This window comes from Bos grunniens, chromosome 9 (assembly GCF_055505025.1).
Source record: "Bos grunniens cultivar Pamir isolate PY7600 chromosome 9, Bosgru_T2T1.0, whole genome shotgun sequence".
Classification (NCBI taxonomy): domain Eukaryota; kingdom Metazoa; phylum Chordata; class Mammalia; order Artiodactyla; family Bovidae; genus Bos; species Bos grunniens.
The window spans coordinates 47,270,501-47,287,926 of NC_141173.1; the positions used below are offsets into that span (position 1 = coordinate 47,270,501).

The window sequence follows — 17,426 nt, forward strand, 5'->3', positions numbered from 1 at the left end:
AATACTAGGCCATAAACCTACCCATTCATATGCAACAAAATAAGAAATACTGTGAAGGATATTTACATTGATGTTTCAGCTTTGTATGGCGTTTGTGGATGTACGGATTGTTTAACACAGTTGATGGCTCGATGCCTTGTATTGGAGACTGAGAAGACATAAAATTTGAAATCAGGAATAAAAACAGAGAAAGAAAAATTTATGTTGGTTAGGGGGATAGTTTCTGTAATTCATGATACTTAAATGATACTATAGTATAAGAAAAATGGAATTCTTTATGTTTCTGTTTATGGCAATCTGACAAGAGAGACTTATCTGATAAACAAGAGATTTCTTGCTTCCTAATCATGTTTTTGTAACAAAATGATGATGAGTCCTGAAAATCAACCACTGGCAAGTAAGTTTGGGCTGCTGAGTATGGATTATAGAAGAAAACAATGTTTAGAACAAAGGGCTTATTAATGAAAGACAAATTAAATATCCAGATTTTAGTAACTTGATCTCTAAAATGACAGAAGAATATTTACCAAAACCTAAGAAAACCTTTAAAGTGCTTAGACAACTCTGTGTTGAGCAATTGGAAGGTATCCAGTATGCTGTGATGGTAACAGAGGTAAGGAGGAATTGGAGAAGGAGTGGTTGCCTTTTAGTAAAGGGGGAGACAAAATGGTACAGAGGAAGGACAAGAGGAAGAAAAATAAGTTACTGTGTTTATTGTTGTGTGGTCCATAAGAGCATGTATTTTTAAGACAGAGAAACCATTGATGGTTTCTACAACAAAAAATAGAGAAGGGGAGTAATGCATGGTATTTGATATAAAAAGAGTATAATTCTTATGGAAAAGAAAATGAATATTGAAAGGAACATTCATTTAGGCCATCTTAAACTAAATATCTAGTGATAAAAAAAAGAAAAATTGGGCATGGCATTGGATGAGAGACTTGGATTGGTACCTCTAATAATATGGTTGTGTCAGCAGAAAACACAGAAGCTAAATTCATGAGTGTTCTCAAATAAAAAATATGGGGTTTCATCTCTTTAGAAATAATGCAATACCATTTTGCATACCCAAAACTGGCCTGTCTGATGACATAGGCTCTCCTTCAGTATTTGTCTTACATCAAAGGAACCTCACCATTCATTCATTTTACTTAGCAGTGTAGAATAAAACCCGTGAAGTGAGATTCTTTCAAATGATTCCTTATAAGAAATATTAATTTTATATTGGCTGTATGGTATGATTTCCATGGAAAACACTAAAGTAGTGTTTTAATCAACAGATTAAAATAAAACACTAAAATCGACAAATCTTTCTAATTAATTTATTTATTTTAATTGGAGGCTAATTACTTTACAATATAGTGGTGGTTTTTGCCATATTTTGACATCAATCAGCCATGGGTGTATGTGTGACCCCCATCCCAAACCCCACTCCCACCTCCCTCCCCATCCCATCCCTCTGGGTTGTCCCAGGGCACCGACTTTGACTGCCCTGTTTCATGTGTCAAACTTGGACTGGTGAACTGTTTCACATACGGTAATAGACATGTTTCAATGCTATTCTCTCAAATCATCCCACCCTAGCCTTCTCCCACAGACTCCAAAAGTCTTTTCATTATATCTGTGTATCTTTTGCTGTCTCGCATATAGGGTCATCATTACCATCTTTCTAAATTCCATATATATGTGTTAATATACTGTATGTTGTTTTTCTTTCTGACTTACTTCACTCTGTATAATAGGCTCCAGTTTCATCCACCTCATTAGAACTGATTCAGATGTGTTCTCTTTAATAGCGGAGTAATATTCCATTGTGTATAAGTACCACAACTTTCTTATCCATTCGTCTGTTGAGCAACTATGTTGCTTCCATGTCCTAGCTGTTGTAAACAGTGCTGTGATGAACATTGAGGTACACATGTCTCTTTCAATTCTGGTTTCTTCAGTGTGTGTGCCCCGCAGTGGGATTGCTGGGTCATATGGCAGTTCTATTTCCAGTTTTTTAAGGAATCTCCACACTGTTCTCCATAGTGGCTGTACTAGTGTGCATTCCCACCAATAGTGTAAGAGGGTTCCCTTTTCTCTGCACCCTCTCCAGCATTTATTGTTTGTAAACTTTTTGATAGCAGCCATTCTGACTGCTGTAAGATAGTACCTCATAGTGGTTTTGATTTGCATTTCTCTGATGATGAGTGAGTGATGTTGAGAATTTTTTGATGTGTTTGTTAGCCATCTGTATGTCTTCTTTAGAACTGTCTGTTTAATTCTTAGGCCCATTTTTTTTTATTGGATCATTCATTTTTCTGATATTGAGCTACATGAGCTGCTTCTGTATTTTTGAGATTAATTCTTTGTCTATCGTTTCATTTGCTATTATTTTCTCCCACTCTGAAGGCTGTATTTTCACCTTGCTTATAGTTTCCTTTGTTGTGCAGAAGCTTTTAATTTAATTAGGTCCCATTTGTTTATTTTTGCTTTTATTTCCATTACTCTGGGAAGTGGGTCATAGAGGATCTTGCCTGTGATATGTCAGAGAGTGTTTTGCCTATGTTTTCCTCTAGAAGTTTTTATAGTTTCTGGTCTTACATTTAGATCTTTACTCCATTTTGAGTTTATTTTTGTGTATGTTAGAAAGTGTTCTAGTTTCATTCTTTTACAGTTGTTTGACCAGTTTCCCCAACACCACTTGTTAAAGAGATTGTCGTTTTTCCATTGTATGTTCTTGCCTCCTTTGTCAAAGATAAGCTGTCCATAGGTGTGTGGATTTATCTCTGGGCTTTCTATTTTGTTCCATTGATCTATATTTCTGTCTTTGTGCCAGTACCATACTGTCTTGATGACTGTGGCTTTGTAGTAGAGCCTGAAGTCAGGCAGGTTGATACCTCCAGTTCCATTTTTCTTTCTTAAGATTGCTTTGGCTATTCAAGGTTTTTTTTTTTTTTTGTATTTCTATACATTTTGTGAAATTATTTGTTCTAGTTCTGTGAAAAATACCGTTGATAGCTTGATAGGGATTGCATTGAATCTATAGATTGCTTTGGGTAGTATACTCATTTTCACTATATTGATTCTTTCAATCCTTGAACATGGTATATTTCTCCATCTCTTTGTGTCCTTTTGCAAAGATGGGCTCAATAAAGGAAAGAAATGGTACAGACCTAACAGAAGTAGAAGATATTAACAAGAGGTGGCAAATACACAGAAGAACTGTACAAAGGAAGATCTTCACGACCCAGATAAACACGATGATATGATCACTGACCTAGAGCCAGACATCCTGGAATATGAAGTCAAGTGGGCCTTAGAAACCATCACTACGAACAAAGCTAGTGGAGATGACAGAATTCCAGTTGAGCTATTTAAAATCCTGAAAGATGATGCTGTGAAAGTGCTGCACTCAATATGTCAGCAAATTTGGAAACTCAGCAGTGGCCACAGGACTGGAAAAGATCAGATTTCATTCCAATCCCAAAGAAAGGCAATGCCAAAGAATGCTCAAACTACTGCACAATTGCACTCATCTCACACGCTAGTAAAGTAATGCTCAAAATTCTCCAAGCCAGGCTTCAGCAATACACGAACCATGAACTTCCAGATGTTCAAGCGGGTTTTAGAAAAGGCAGAGGAACCAGAGATCAAATTGCCAACATCCGCTGGATCATGGAAAAAGCAAGAGAGTTCCAGAAAAACATCTATTTCCACTTTATTGACTATGCCAAAGCCTTTGACTGTGTGGATCACAATAAACTGTGGAAAATTCTGAAAGAGATAGAAATACCAGACCACCTGACCTGCCTCTTGAGAAATCTGTATGCAGGTCAGGAAGCAACAGTTAGAACTGGACATGGAACAACAGACTGGTTCCAAATAGGAAAAGGAGTACGTCAAGGCTGTATATTGTCACACAGCTTATTTAACTTATATGCAGAGTACATCATGAGAAACGCTGGGCTGGAAGAAGCACAAGCTGGAATAAAGATTGCTGGGAGAAATATAAATAACCTCAGATATGCAGATGACACCACCCTTATGCCAGAAACTGAAGAGGAACTAAAAAGCCTCTTGGTGAAAGTGAAAGAGGAGAGTAAAAAGTTGGCTTAAAGCTCAATATTCAGAAAACGAAGATCATGGCATCTGGTCCCATCACTTCATGGCAGATCGATGGGGAAACAGTGGAAACATTGTCAGACTTTATTTTTCTGGGCTCCAAAATCACTGCAGATGGTGACTGCAGCCATGAAATTAAAAGACGCTTACTCCTTGGAAGGAAAGTTATGTCCAACCTAGGTAGCATGTTCAAAAGCAGAGACATTACTTTGCTAACAAAGGTCTGTCTAGTCAAGGCTATGGTTTTTCCTGTGGTCATGTATGGATGTGAGAGTTGGACTGTGAAGAACGCTGAGTGCTGAAGAATTGATGCTTTTGAAGTGTGGTGTTGGAGAAGACTCTTGAGAGTCCCTTGGACTGCAAAGAGATCCAACCAGTCCATTCTGAAGGAGATCAGCCCTGGGATTTCTTTGGAAGGAATGATACTAAAGCTGAAACTCCAGTACTTTGGCCACCTCATGAGAATAGTTGATTCATTGAAAAAGACTCTGATGCTGGGAGGGTTTGGGGCAGGAGGAGAAGGGGATGACAGAGGATGAGATGGCTGGATGGCATCACTGACTCAATGGACATGAATCTGAGTGAACTCCAGGAGTTGGTGATGGACAGGGAGGCCTGGCGTACTGTGATTCATGGAGTCGCAAGGAGTCGGACATGACTGAGCGACTGAACTGAACTGAACTGATTTCTTTCACCAGTGTTTTATAGTTTTCTATATATAGGTCTTTTCTTTCTTTAAGTAGATATTTTCCTAATTATTTTATTCTTTTTGTTGCACTGGTGAATGGGATTGTTTCTTTAATTTTTCTTTCTGTTTTCTCATTGTTAGTGTATAGGAATTCAAGGAATTTCTGTGTGTTAATTTTGTATGCTGCAACTTTACTATATTCATTAATTAGCTCTAGTGATTTTCTGGTGGTGTCTTTAGGGTTTTCTATGTAGAGGATCATGTCCTCTGCAAACAGTGAGAGTTTTACTTCTTCTTTTCCAATCTGGATTCCTTTTATTTCTTTTTTTTTTTTTTCTAATTGCTGTGGCTAAAACTTCCAAAACTATGTTGAGTAGTAGTGGTGAGAGTGGGCACTCTTGTCTTTTTCCTGACTTTAGGGGAAATGCTTTCAATTTTTCACCACTGAGGTAATGTTTGCTGTGAATTTATCATATATGGCTTTTGTTATGTTGAGGTATGTTCCTTCTATGCCTGTTTACTGGGGAGTTTTTTATCATAAGTGAATGTTGAATTTTGTCAAAGGCTTTCTCTGCATCTATTGAGATAACCATATGGTTTTTATCCTTCAGTTTGTTAATATGGTGTATCACATTGATTGGTTTGTTAATATCAAAGAATCCTTCTATCCCTGGGATAAGCCCACTTGGTCATCATGTATGATCTTTTTAATATGTCATTGGATTCTATTTGCTAGAATTTTGTTGAGGATTTTTGCATCTATGCTCATCAGTGATATTGGCCAGTAGTTTTCTTTCTTTTTTTTTTTTTTTTTGTGGCATCTTTGTCTGGTTTTGGTATTACAGTGATGGTGACCTCATATAATGAGCTTGGGAGTTTACCTTCCTCTGCAATATTCTGGCAGAGTTTGATTAGGATAGACGTTAGCTCTCTCTAAATTTTTGGTAGAATTCACCTGGGATGCCATCTGGGCTTTTGTTTATTGGAAGATTTCTGATTACAGTTTCTATTTTCATGCTTGTGATGGTTCTGTTAAGATTTTCTGTTTCTTCCTGGTTCAGTTTTGGAAGGTTTTACTTTTCTAAGAATTTGTCCATTTCTTCCAAGTTGTCCATTTGGTTGGCATATAGTTGCTGATAGTAGTCTCTTATGGTCCTTTGTATTTCTGTGTAGTCTGTTGTGATATCCCATTTTCCTTTCTAATTTTGTTGATTTGATTTTTCTCCTTTTTTTTTTTTTCTTGGTGAGTTTGGCTAATGGCTTGTCTATTTTATTTATCTTCTCAAAGAACCAGCTTTTAGTTTTGCTGTAAAATCAATCTTAATGTCTACTAGAGATAGATAGAAAATGCTAAATTTTACCTATTTGAAAAAATATGGAAAAATAGGACTGCTGTTGTATTTCCTTAGAAGCAAAGTTCAGAACTTTGTTTTTTATTCTTATAAGTAGCTGTTAAACAGAAACATTGTGTTTGTTTATATGTGTATGTATGTGCAGTTTTTATATTTGATGATATAAAGGCTATGACTAAGCTGCTTTTTTTGATCTGATATAAAGATCTCAAACCATGTGTCTTAAAAGTTAATAGCTTATATGTTTATTATTTTCCTCAGAGATAAGATAAATCTTAAATCTGTAACCTGTTATTTTAAAAGAAATTTAACAGTTGCTATTTATTCACTACAGAGTTATGAAACACTAATTTGTAAAGCTTCACTGAATTCTGTTGGCAAGTCACTTTCAGGTGACTGAAATTATTAGCCAATTTTCAAACTGGCAAAATAATTAAATGTGCTCTCTAATATTTGGTTATTATGTAGCTCTTCTAAAAGGATACATACATAGACTGCATTTTGAAGTAGATTTTTGAAACAAATATGACTTTTTGTAAACCATTAAAATCATTGAAAGTAAGAGTAAATATACAAATTATATTTTACTCATTCTGTACAACACAGGACACAACTAGTTAAGTTTATCCTCAGAATACTTACCTCATTGAAAAATAACAGAAAAGTTGCTCCATAATTTTTTCCTAAAGACTTATGAATATCACGACCCAAAGATTCATGCCAAATCATTTTGTTCCAATGAATGCAAGAACATTTCCAGAAATTTCAGGCTTGTCAAAAACATTAGTTGCCTATTTAAAAATCCATTACCCTGAAATCTCACTTTTAAGGAAGAAATACATTTGTCAGCATCACTTGTACACATTAAATATTCACCTGAAAATACTGTAGTCTTGTCCCAATGCCATAATTTAGAAATATTATTCCTGTTTTACTTTTAAAATTTTGAATTTATTGTGATAAATTCAGCCAAATGTATTTACCATTTATTTTTTAGAAAAGAAAAATATTTGCATTTGAGCCACGACTTAAGTTGTAAAATAAAAGGCTTTATCTTTTAAATTTTTGTTCTCACTTCAAGAGCAAGGTGATAGTACCTACAGATGAAATGCGTGCCTGACTTATCTCCCCTCCTCTAGGACCTAGTTATCTTTTCTAAAAGTGAATATTTTGTTTCTCGGGAGAGAAACAAATTAATTGATTTGTTTGACCTGATCAATTAATTGACCTGATTAATAACTAAATAGTCAAATCAAAAAAGCAGGAGTGATTATTACTTCTGTTCTCCTTCAGTGGCCACCATTTGTATTTACTCTGAGTTCCCCTGGATAATTCTGTCCTATAACATAAAGTGGTTCTAAAATGCTCAGTCTTAGAGGATTTATCTGGTCTATGCTATGTGCTTAAAGAATCTTTTATATACCTCCAAGATAAAGTTTCAATTAACATAGTAAACACCATAATGAAAAGGTATGATGAAATAGGTCATAAGAGCTTTTCACAGACATGCCAAATAGATGGATAATGATTGTATTTTCTATTCTCATCTTAGTTTTAAATCACATGTCTATCTCAATAAATATTGAGTAATAGGTCTCAGAGTTGCTGTCCAAACCTAATTTCTGTGTGAGATTTGAAAGGCCTGTGTATTTTAATGTGTGGAATTTCTAAAAAGTTTTGTACTAGCATGAATTTAATTTGCATATAGCATAGGCTGCTGAATTTTATTAAAAAGAGAGGGGATAGAAAACAGTTAGGAAGTATTGAGGATTTACCTGCAGGATAAAACTTGCTAGTATTGATCACATTACCAGCAAGCAGAAATTCACTTATTTTTTTTCACTATTAATGATTTTCAGATTTTTAATTTGTTTAGCATCTTGCACTTTATAAATTTCTCCCCAAATATTCTCTTAGGTGACTGTTGTAACAGTCCATAAAAATGAGGGCACATGCATTTACTTTTTGATTTCTATACAAGGTAATTAAATGAGGGAGAAGCCAAGAGTCATGACCCCAACCTAGGGCAGAGTAGAACAAAGTCTTCCATTCCTGGTTCAATAGTGTTTTCATTGCATTGTTGTGTTCTTGATTTTCTAGGAAAGTGTGTTTGCTGATACAGTATTTTGGACACATCTTGGATGATTTTGAGCTGGCAAAATAATAGAGAAGGTAAGCGAGACATATTCACTGTAAATTGTGCCTTATTTGTCTATCATGTAAAGCTAGGTTCATAGGTCCCACTTCTAAAATAATTCAAACTAAGAAGACAAGACCCCTTTGGAACATTTACAGACTCCTTTGAAGTGTTTAGTAGGCACTAGAGGAAAGTGTTTGTTTTGTTTTTTTAATACTGTGAAAAATTCTGTTTGGTCTTGAAATCTACATAGTCCTCAAAACTTGTAAATACTTATACTCTGTTCAGGTCAACAGAGAGTTAGTGCATGTCATTGTAGCAAGAACGCATGCTCTAGCAATAGTCATTTAAAAAATTATCTAAAAGAGATGGCAGAAAGAAACAAAATGACAAATAGAGCCAAGTATTACTTTAATAGATTCAATTTCTATTAATTAAATTTTACTTTGTAAAGGTATATGTCACTGAAAAGGAGCTCTAGTGCTTTAAATGTTTTTGTTTAATTCAAACAAATACAGAAAGCATTCTATATGTGCACTGTGTTTTCAGTGATGATAGAACTAACATTACATTTAGAGGATTCAGTATTGACTCTTATTTAGCAAAAGATGAGGATAGCAGGAAAGACATATATATTAAAATTTTGTGCATACCTCTTGAAGACCACTGCAGTGGTGTGGAGATTTTTCATTTCGTATTTAGAAAATTTACTTGGTTTTAAATATTGATGAGATTGTAAAGAAAACATTGAAGAAAATATTGGTCGTGTAATTAGCTCCGTGTACAATTTTGTAGCAAATTGAATGTCAAAGATTTTTACTAGAATCATCATCCTTAAAAAAGACATTTCTATAAGAGACTCTTTGCTGTGTCTGTACATTCATGAAGAGATTGGATGTAGGAAAAAAGGTTTATATGACTTTAAGATAAAAATGAATGCAAAACATTCAAAATTGATTGCCTGGAGGGGATAAGCAGGATACAACTCACTTTGTCTTCCATCTTAAAAAAAATAATAATTGAAATACATAGCTTGAACATTAGTAAAAATACAAACATTGAAACTTATTATTTATATGGTTTTATAAGATGTCCCAATAGTCCTGAATTCTAGAATTTATTGTATGATTCATTGTTTTCAATGAAGATGCTTTGTTCTAGTATAGAAATGGATTTCTTGTATGGGTATATGGAATATCCAATAGTCTACTCTGTTTAGTTTTGTTTGTTTTTCTGATTTCCTTGAGTTTTGAATGGTACTGATATTAATATTTCTTGAATTACACATTTAGGCTTTCAGAAAGTCAAAATTTTTCCTTCTCATCTTCCTTGTCACTGACGATTTGCATTTACTCTTCTGAGATCCATGCTTTCCTCCATCATACAGCAGTAATTTTTCTCCATCTGTTTTAGATTTAGCATGATCTGTTCTCTTCTTAGCAGATTTATTATTTATAAGCCATTTATTTAACACATTGTTAATTTGAATACATTTTACCTAGAATTATTATTAAATTTTCATTTAAGAGTTCCATGTATATTTATGGCCCATTGCATAGCTAGATAATAAGTAAGAACAAAGTTTTGTATTTTTGTCTATTATCTTTTGTGTCTTACACCATGCATATGGATTCTAAGAGTGTGCTTTGCACTACATGGGATAGTTGCTTCAAATGCAGTCAGCTTTGTCTGTTCACCCATAGGCCATATATATATTATCTCTTTCCTCTTTGTGTCATAACATAATTGAGGTTGGGGTGTGTGATATATTTCTTTGATCAATTCATTAGTCTAAGTAGCAATATATATCCATCATCCACAGTGTAGTAGGGACTGTACCATTGGTAAAAATGTCCTAGGCTTCTTGCAAACACAGTTCAAATATAACTTCCACAGGGTAATTTTTTCCAGTTTAGGTCTGGCTTTTCTGTTTTAGTTTTTTACTTATAACTTCTGTAGTCTTAGAAGAACATTGGGATTTTCTAATTTGTATAAAAGCATGATATTAACTATAATTAATTATTCTTTATACTAGTCCACATCATTTAGGTGTGAATATTTTGCTCATTCATAGATTGGTTTTTGATCATAGAACATGGTCAAATTTTTGTTGACTCAAAATGTGTAGATTATTCTTAGAGTTGCAGTCACTTTTAGAGCATTTTATTCTGTGCTAGTTATCACATAACAATCTATAACTGGCACTTGAAAATCATTTCCTTTTAGTTTTTATGATGTATGGTACAAAAAGGCAAAATTCTGGAGATGATGAAAAGATCAGAGGTTGCCAGGGGTGATTGAGAGATGGTTGGATAGGCTGAGCACAGAGCACAGCAAAAAATCCTCTGTATGATAATAAAATGATGGATATATGTTATTATATACTTGTTCAAACCCATAGAATATGCACCAACAGTGAAGTCTTAGGTAAACTTTAGAAAAGGCAGAGGAATCAGATATCAAACTGCCAACATCCAGTGGATCATTGCAAAAGCAAGAGAGTTCCAGAAAAACATCTATTTCTGCTTTACTGAGTCTGCCAAGCCTTTGACTGTGTGGATCACAACAAACTGTGGAAAATTCTTAAAGTGATGGGAATACCAGACCACCTGACCTGCCTCCTGAGAAATCTGTGTGCAGGTCAAGAAGCAACAGTTAGAACTGAACATGGAACAACAGACTGGTTCCAAATTGGGAAAGGAGTATGTCAAGGCTGCATATTGTCACCTGGCTATTTTAACTTATATGCAGAGTACATCATGTGAAATGCTGGGCTGGAGGAAGCACAAGCTGGAATCAAGATTGCCGGGAGAAATATAAATAACCTCAGATATGCAGATGGCATCACCCTTATGGCAAAAAGCAAAGAATTAAAGAGCCTCTTGATGAATGTGAAAGAGGAGAGTGACAAAGTTGGCTTAAAACTCAACATTCAGAAAACTAAGATCATGGCATCTGGTCCCATCACTTCATGGCAGATAGATGGGAAAACACTGGAAACAGTGGCAGATTTTATTTTTGGGGTCCCCAAAATCACTGCAGAATGTGACTGCAACCATGAAATTAAAAGATGCTTGCTCCTTGGAAGAAAAGCTCTGACCAACCTAGACAGCATATTTAAAAAGCAGAGACATTACTTTGCCAACAAAGATCCGTCAAGTCAAAGCTATGATTTTTCCAGTAGTCATGTGTGGATGTGAGAGTTGGACTGTAAAGAAAACTGAGCGGCAAAGAATTGATGCTTTTGAACTGTGGTGTTGAAAAAGACTCTTGAGAGTCCCTTGGACAGCAAGGAGATCCAACCAGTCCATCCTAAGGGAAATCGGTCCTAATATTCATTGGAAGGACTGATGTTGATGCTGAAACGCCAAAACTTTGTCCACCTGATGCAAAGAGCTGACTCATTTGAAAAGACCCTGATGCTGGGAAAGATTGAAGGCCAGAGGAGAAGGGGACGACAGAGGATAAGATCGTTGGATGGCATCACTGATTGAAGGGCATGAGTTTGAGCAAGCTTCGAGAGTTGGTGATGGACAGGGAAGCCTGGTGTGCTGCAGTCCACAGGGTCGCAAAGAGTCAGATGCGATTGAGTGACTGAACTGAACTGAAACTATGGACTTTGGGTGATTATGATGTATCAGTGTTGCTTCATCTTTGGTTACAAGTATACCATTCTGCTGAGTGATGCTGTTAATGGGGGAGACTATGCCTGATGTTCAAGCTGGTTTTAGAAAAGGCAGAGGAACCAGAGATCAAATTGCCAACATCCACTGGGTCATAGAAAAAGCAAGAGAGTTCCAGAAAAACATCTATTTCTGCTTTATTGACTATGCCAAAGCCTTTGACTGTGTGGATCACAATAAACTGTGGAAAATTCTGAAAGAGATGGGAATACCAGACCACCTGATCTGCCTCTTGAGAAATTTGTACGCAGGTCAGGAAGCAACAGTTGGAACTGGACAGGGAAAAACAGACTGGTTCCAAATAGGAAAAGAAGTTCATCAAGGCTGTATATTGTCACCCTGTTTATGTAACTTATATGCAGAGTACATCATGAGAAATCCTGGACTGGAAGAAACACAAACTGGAATCAAGATTGCCGGGAGAAATATCAATAACCTCAGATATGCAGATGACACCACCCTTATGGCAGAAAGTGAAGAGGAACTCAAAAGCCTCTTGATGAAAGTGAAAGTGGAGAGTGAAAAAGTTGGCTTAACGCTCAACATTCAGAAAACGAAGATCATGGCATCTGGTCCCACCACTTCATGGGAAATAGATGGGGAAACAGTGGAAACAGTGTCAGACTTTATTTTTGGGGGCTCCAAAATCACTACAGATGGTGACTGCAGCCATGAAATTAAAAGACACTTACTCCTTGGAAGGAAAGTTATGACCAACCTAGATAGCATATTCAAAAGCAGAGACATTACTTTGCCAACAAAGGTCCGTCTAGTCAAGGCTATGGTTTTTCCTGTGGTCATGTATAGATGTGAGAGTTGGACTGTGAGGAAGGCTGAGGGCTGAAGAATCGATGCTTTTGAACTGTGGTGTTGGAGAAGACTCTTGAGAGTCCCTTGGACTGCAGGGAGATCCAACCAGTCCGTTCTGAAGGAGATCAGCCCTGGGATTTCTTTGGAAGGAATGATGCTAAAGCTGAAACTCCAGTACTTTGGCCACCTCGTGCGAAGAATTGACTCATTGGAAAGGACTCTGATGCTGGGAGGGATTGGGGGCAGGAGGAGAAGGGGACGACAGAGGATGAGATGGCTGGATGGCATCACTGACTCGATGGACGTGAGTCTGGGTGAACTCCGGGAGTTGGTGATGGACAGGGAGGCCTGGAGTGCTGCGATTCACGGGGTCGCAAAGAGTCGACTCATCTGATCTGATCTGATGCATGTGTAGGGGAAGAGGATGGATGGGAAATCTCTGTACTTTTCCTTTAGATTTTGCTGTGCCGTGTAAGCTTATATAAAAAAATTTTAAATTAAAAAAACTCACACTAAAATATATGAACTGTGCTTCTCAACAGAATGATATTTTAAAAACAAATTTATAATTATCACCTTTAAAGACACTTGGAAATCAATTTAAAAAATGGACCTTTTTTAAACCTTATCTTTTAAAAAATCTATATGGCATAATTTTATATCAAAACCTCAAGCCATAGGATATAAATTGCCCTAAATTAAAGACAAGGAAAATATACCTATAACTCTTCTCTGAGTGAGCAGAATGTGCTGAAAAATAATTGTAAAATATCCTAGAACCTACAAATATAAACGCACACACTGCACTTCAACACTGAGTGATATAAATTTGATTTAGGGGAAAGTTGGACCCTAGTCCATTGGAGCAACTTTTCTGACATGGACAAGGATAAACACCCCCCTGTGATCTCTGAATAGAGTTAGACAAGCGCCTAGGCCAAGTTTTATTTGTTTCCTTGAATGGAAGTCAAGTAAGATGGGTAGTATGTCCCCAAATCTGGTAGCAAATAGAAAACTCCTAATCACAAGACCACTAGTGTCAACTTAAAAAGATGTACAACTTGAGAATTGAGAGTTAAGTGTTATCTGCGGCAAGATGAGGACTGCAGCCCAGGAGGCAGCATCTCAGATAGCTCTGAGAGACTGCTCCAAAATGGCAGTGGGGGAAGTTCAATATATAAGGTTTTGGTGAATAGGGAGTTCAATACCATTAAACACTCATTTTACAAAAGTAGTTTTTGTTAGTCATGAAGATCTGATGTCATCATGAAAGGATTTAGTGCTTTTCTAGATATGACGAGATGCAAGGATTGAGATCATAAAATCCATTCCTAAAAGTATTCAACTATTTAAAGACCTGTCCCACCAGATTCCATGGAACACAGAGTGCCTCTCTTCACCCTGAACTCCCTCAGGGGTTGTTGAAGTCCAAAATCTATAGCAGCAGGGGCTCAATATTCCATAGAGGCATATGGTAAATGGCTTTGTTGTTTGGTTCTTGACAATGCTCTTGGTATGTGCCAATTTGTAGTTGACACTAGCAAGATATGCAATTTTGTCAAAGGACTATGTCTAGTCTCCTCAGACAATGTAATAATTCAGAGTTGACGTTCATTGACACAGCAAGATTTGGTTTCTGCAACAAAATAAACTACTATCATGGATATTTACATCCGTGTTTCACCTTCTTCTCGCTTCCACTTCCTCACTTCCAGTTCCATCCCTGGCTTTTCTTCTCTTGGTCCCTGTGTCCATCCATTTTTGGTCACAGAATATCCTATCTTCGTTTTCTCTTAATTTTAATTTCAACATGATATATTTTTGCAGTTTTCAGGGAAACCTGGAGATGTAATTCTTCAGTAGATGGGGAATTAATCAAAGGCATTCTCCTTCTGGGATGTTTGGTAAAACTTTTATCTTACAACACTTTTATATAAGCCCTTTCTATAACTATTCAATAAAAAGCAATGTGTCACCTGAAAATATAAACATATAGATGTTTACATCATTTTCCATATATATATTTATATATTGTTATGCTTAATAAAATAAAACATAAATGTGAAAAGTTATTACTTTTGCAAGGAATTTAAACATTTTATTTCTACTTTTTCTTATTTATTGTTTTTGGCAAATATATACATAAACAATTGGTAATATATGTGCTATTTTTGTCTATCTTTGATATCCAGTTTATGAGAGCTCATATAAAAAATGGAAGATTTTTGTGTTTAGGCTTTGGATAGGTGTAAAAAAATTGGCATTTTTTTTCCTACTTTTTAATATTTCCTAAAACTATATGCCTCTTATAATGTGTGTTCATTTAATGTATGTTTCCTTATTTTTTTTCTACCTTTCAAAAGAATTTAATGAAAGGAATGCTACTTCCTAAAATTTTTCACTTCTTAGAATTAAGAAAATCAGTATCACTTCTTGAAGCTCTGGTATAAATGCCTATAAAGACACATGTACACCCATGGCTGATTCATGTCAATGTATGGCAGAAACCACCACAATATTGTAAAGTAATTAGCCCCCAATTAAAATAACTAGATTAAGAAAATCTGGACTGAGCTTTAATTGCATTTTCAATTTCTCTTATAGATATTAGCCCATTAAAGTTTTCCTCTCTGCTTGGGTTAGACTTGCTTATTTTTTAATGTTCTTAGATCGGGCTTGCATGATAGCTCAGCAGGTAAAGAATCTACCTGCAATGCAGGAGATATGGGAGAGATGGATTCCATCTCTGGGTTGGGAGTATCCCCTGGAGGAGGAAAATGGCAACCTACTCCAGTGTTCTTGCCTGAAAAACCCCATGGACAGAGAGGCCTGGGGGGCTACAGTCTACAGAGTTTCAGAGTTGGTCATGACTGAGAAATTAAGCACATGCTCATAGATATGATCCATTCTGTCAAAATTTTAAGTTTATTGATGTAATTTATGAAAAATTCTCTTTACTCATCACATATTTTTTGGCATCTTTATTGTTCTTTCATTTGATTTTAGAAGTTTCTTTATCTCATTAATCTTTTGAAAAAGTCAAAGTAATAATTCTCAAAGATACATTGTTTTAATTGAATCTATACCTGTATGTATTCATGCAGTCAATTTTAAATGATAGACTAAGCATAATTTCTTTATTTAAAATGATCTTCCTTCAGAATGCTTTAGACATTATTCCAAGATCCTCTAGTATGTGTCACTGCAAGTTCTGCTGATAGTCTGACTCTTTGCTTTATAAGACTCCCATTTTTTCCCTCTGGAAACTTCTAAAGTCTTCATTGTTCAGTTAAAAGTTTTTCCCAATAATGCATCTGATTCTGTTTCTTCTTTCAGTGGTTTTGTCTCACAATTAGTAGGCCCTTTTGACCTAAAACTGAGTAAACCATATGGCCTGTTTGTTACTAGGTACATGCTTTCTCTAAGCTTGACATTTCTTCCAAAATATATTCTTTTAGTAACACCTGTCTAACGAGTTATCTTATTACAGCTGTATGGGTTTCTGAGCTCTGCTTTATTTTTCCTTCAATTGCAAACTATTAAAATTGGTATAGCCATTTTTGAAAACAGCATGGAGGTTCCTAAAAAAATTAAAAATAGAACTATCATACTGGTAAATTATATTTCCATAAATCTTGGAAAAAAAAAAAAACTTAAAAAAAAGTATTTGCTCTGTATATTCCAAGCTGTTTACATTCAGTTTATTGAACCATATCCTCTTTTGATCATCATTTTGTTTTAAATTTTGTCTTCTTCCTAGTCAGTTCAATTTTGTGAAGGGGAATAAGTGAGTTTATAGGCTAAATACTTAAGATTAAAGTGGAAATTCATTTCTTGTGATTTGTAAGAACCTTTTAAATTTATTAAGGCTATTTCTTTATCCATGACCTTTATTATACTGGTTTTAAATCTTATTTATAGAGTCTTTGAAGTGGAGAAATATAGTTTATATAATCATGTCTATTATTTTTAATGGATTCTTCTTTGTTTTCATACCATGTGGACTTTCTCTCTCATAGTATTATATACATATCTTAGAGTTTCTCTGAGATTTCTAAGTAGATCTTAAGTTTTATTGTGTTTAGAGCCTTTCTATCTATCATCTAATATTTATATTTATCACCTACTAGTTACTGACCTACTTATTGATCTATAGTTTAAATGTTTACCTAGAAATATTTCTTTTTAAATAATGTATGCTTATATTTATCTTTCAAATTATGAATTGTTTATTTCAGGACCCTATATTGAATATCTTATCCTTTCTCACATATTCTTATATGCCTTACTGATTACCTGTTACAAATGACCCAGACCCCAAGAAGATGAAAATGACAGGATAAAGTTTCAGCCTTAGAGGAATTTAAAGTATGAAATGGTACATCAGTTAAATATAGGAAGAGGTGTAATCAGGAGTATATAGTGAACTATCAGCAATTGTACTTCCTAAACTCCTATGGACATGATGTGTTGAATTTATTATACTTGGCTCCTCACCAGGCTAGATAATGACTTTCCTAAGAGAAGTTGTAAAGACTATAAAGCAAAGATGTCAAAAGTTTAAATTTAACATGAAAAAAATTTTTTCAAGTAGAAGTTAGGAGCTTTTAAATATCTGAGTCCAAATGATTTCCCAAACTAGATTTAGA

At 35.3% G+C, this 17,426-nt stretch overlaps 1 protein-coding gene across 15 annotated transcripts in view; it reads left to right on the forward strand.

Annotated features, from left to right (window-relative positions):
* Positions 1–17,426, forward strand: part of LOC147365924 (uncharacterized) — an 851,918-nt gene that overhangs the window by 666,004 nt on the left and 168,488 nt on the right. For all 15 annotated transcript variants that reach the window (XR_015133034.1, XR_015133031.1, XR_015133030.1 and 12 more), the window contains one exon: positions 8,248–8,319. Coding sequence is in view for 6 of the 15 variants with exons in the window: in XM_086317574.1 (XP_086173700.1) it covers positions 8,289–8,319 (31 nt within the window). In the remaining 9 variants the exon portion in view is untranslated. The remainder of the gene's footprint in view (positions 1–8,247; positions 8,320–17,426) is intronic.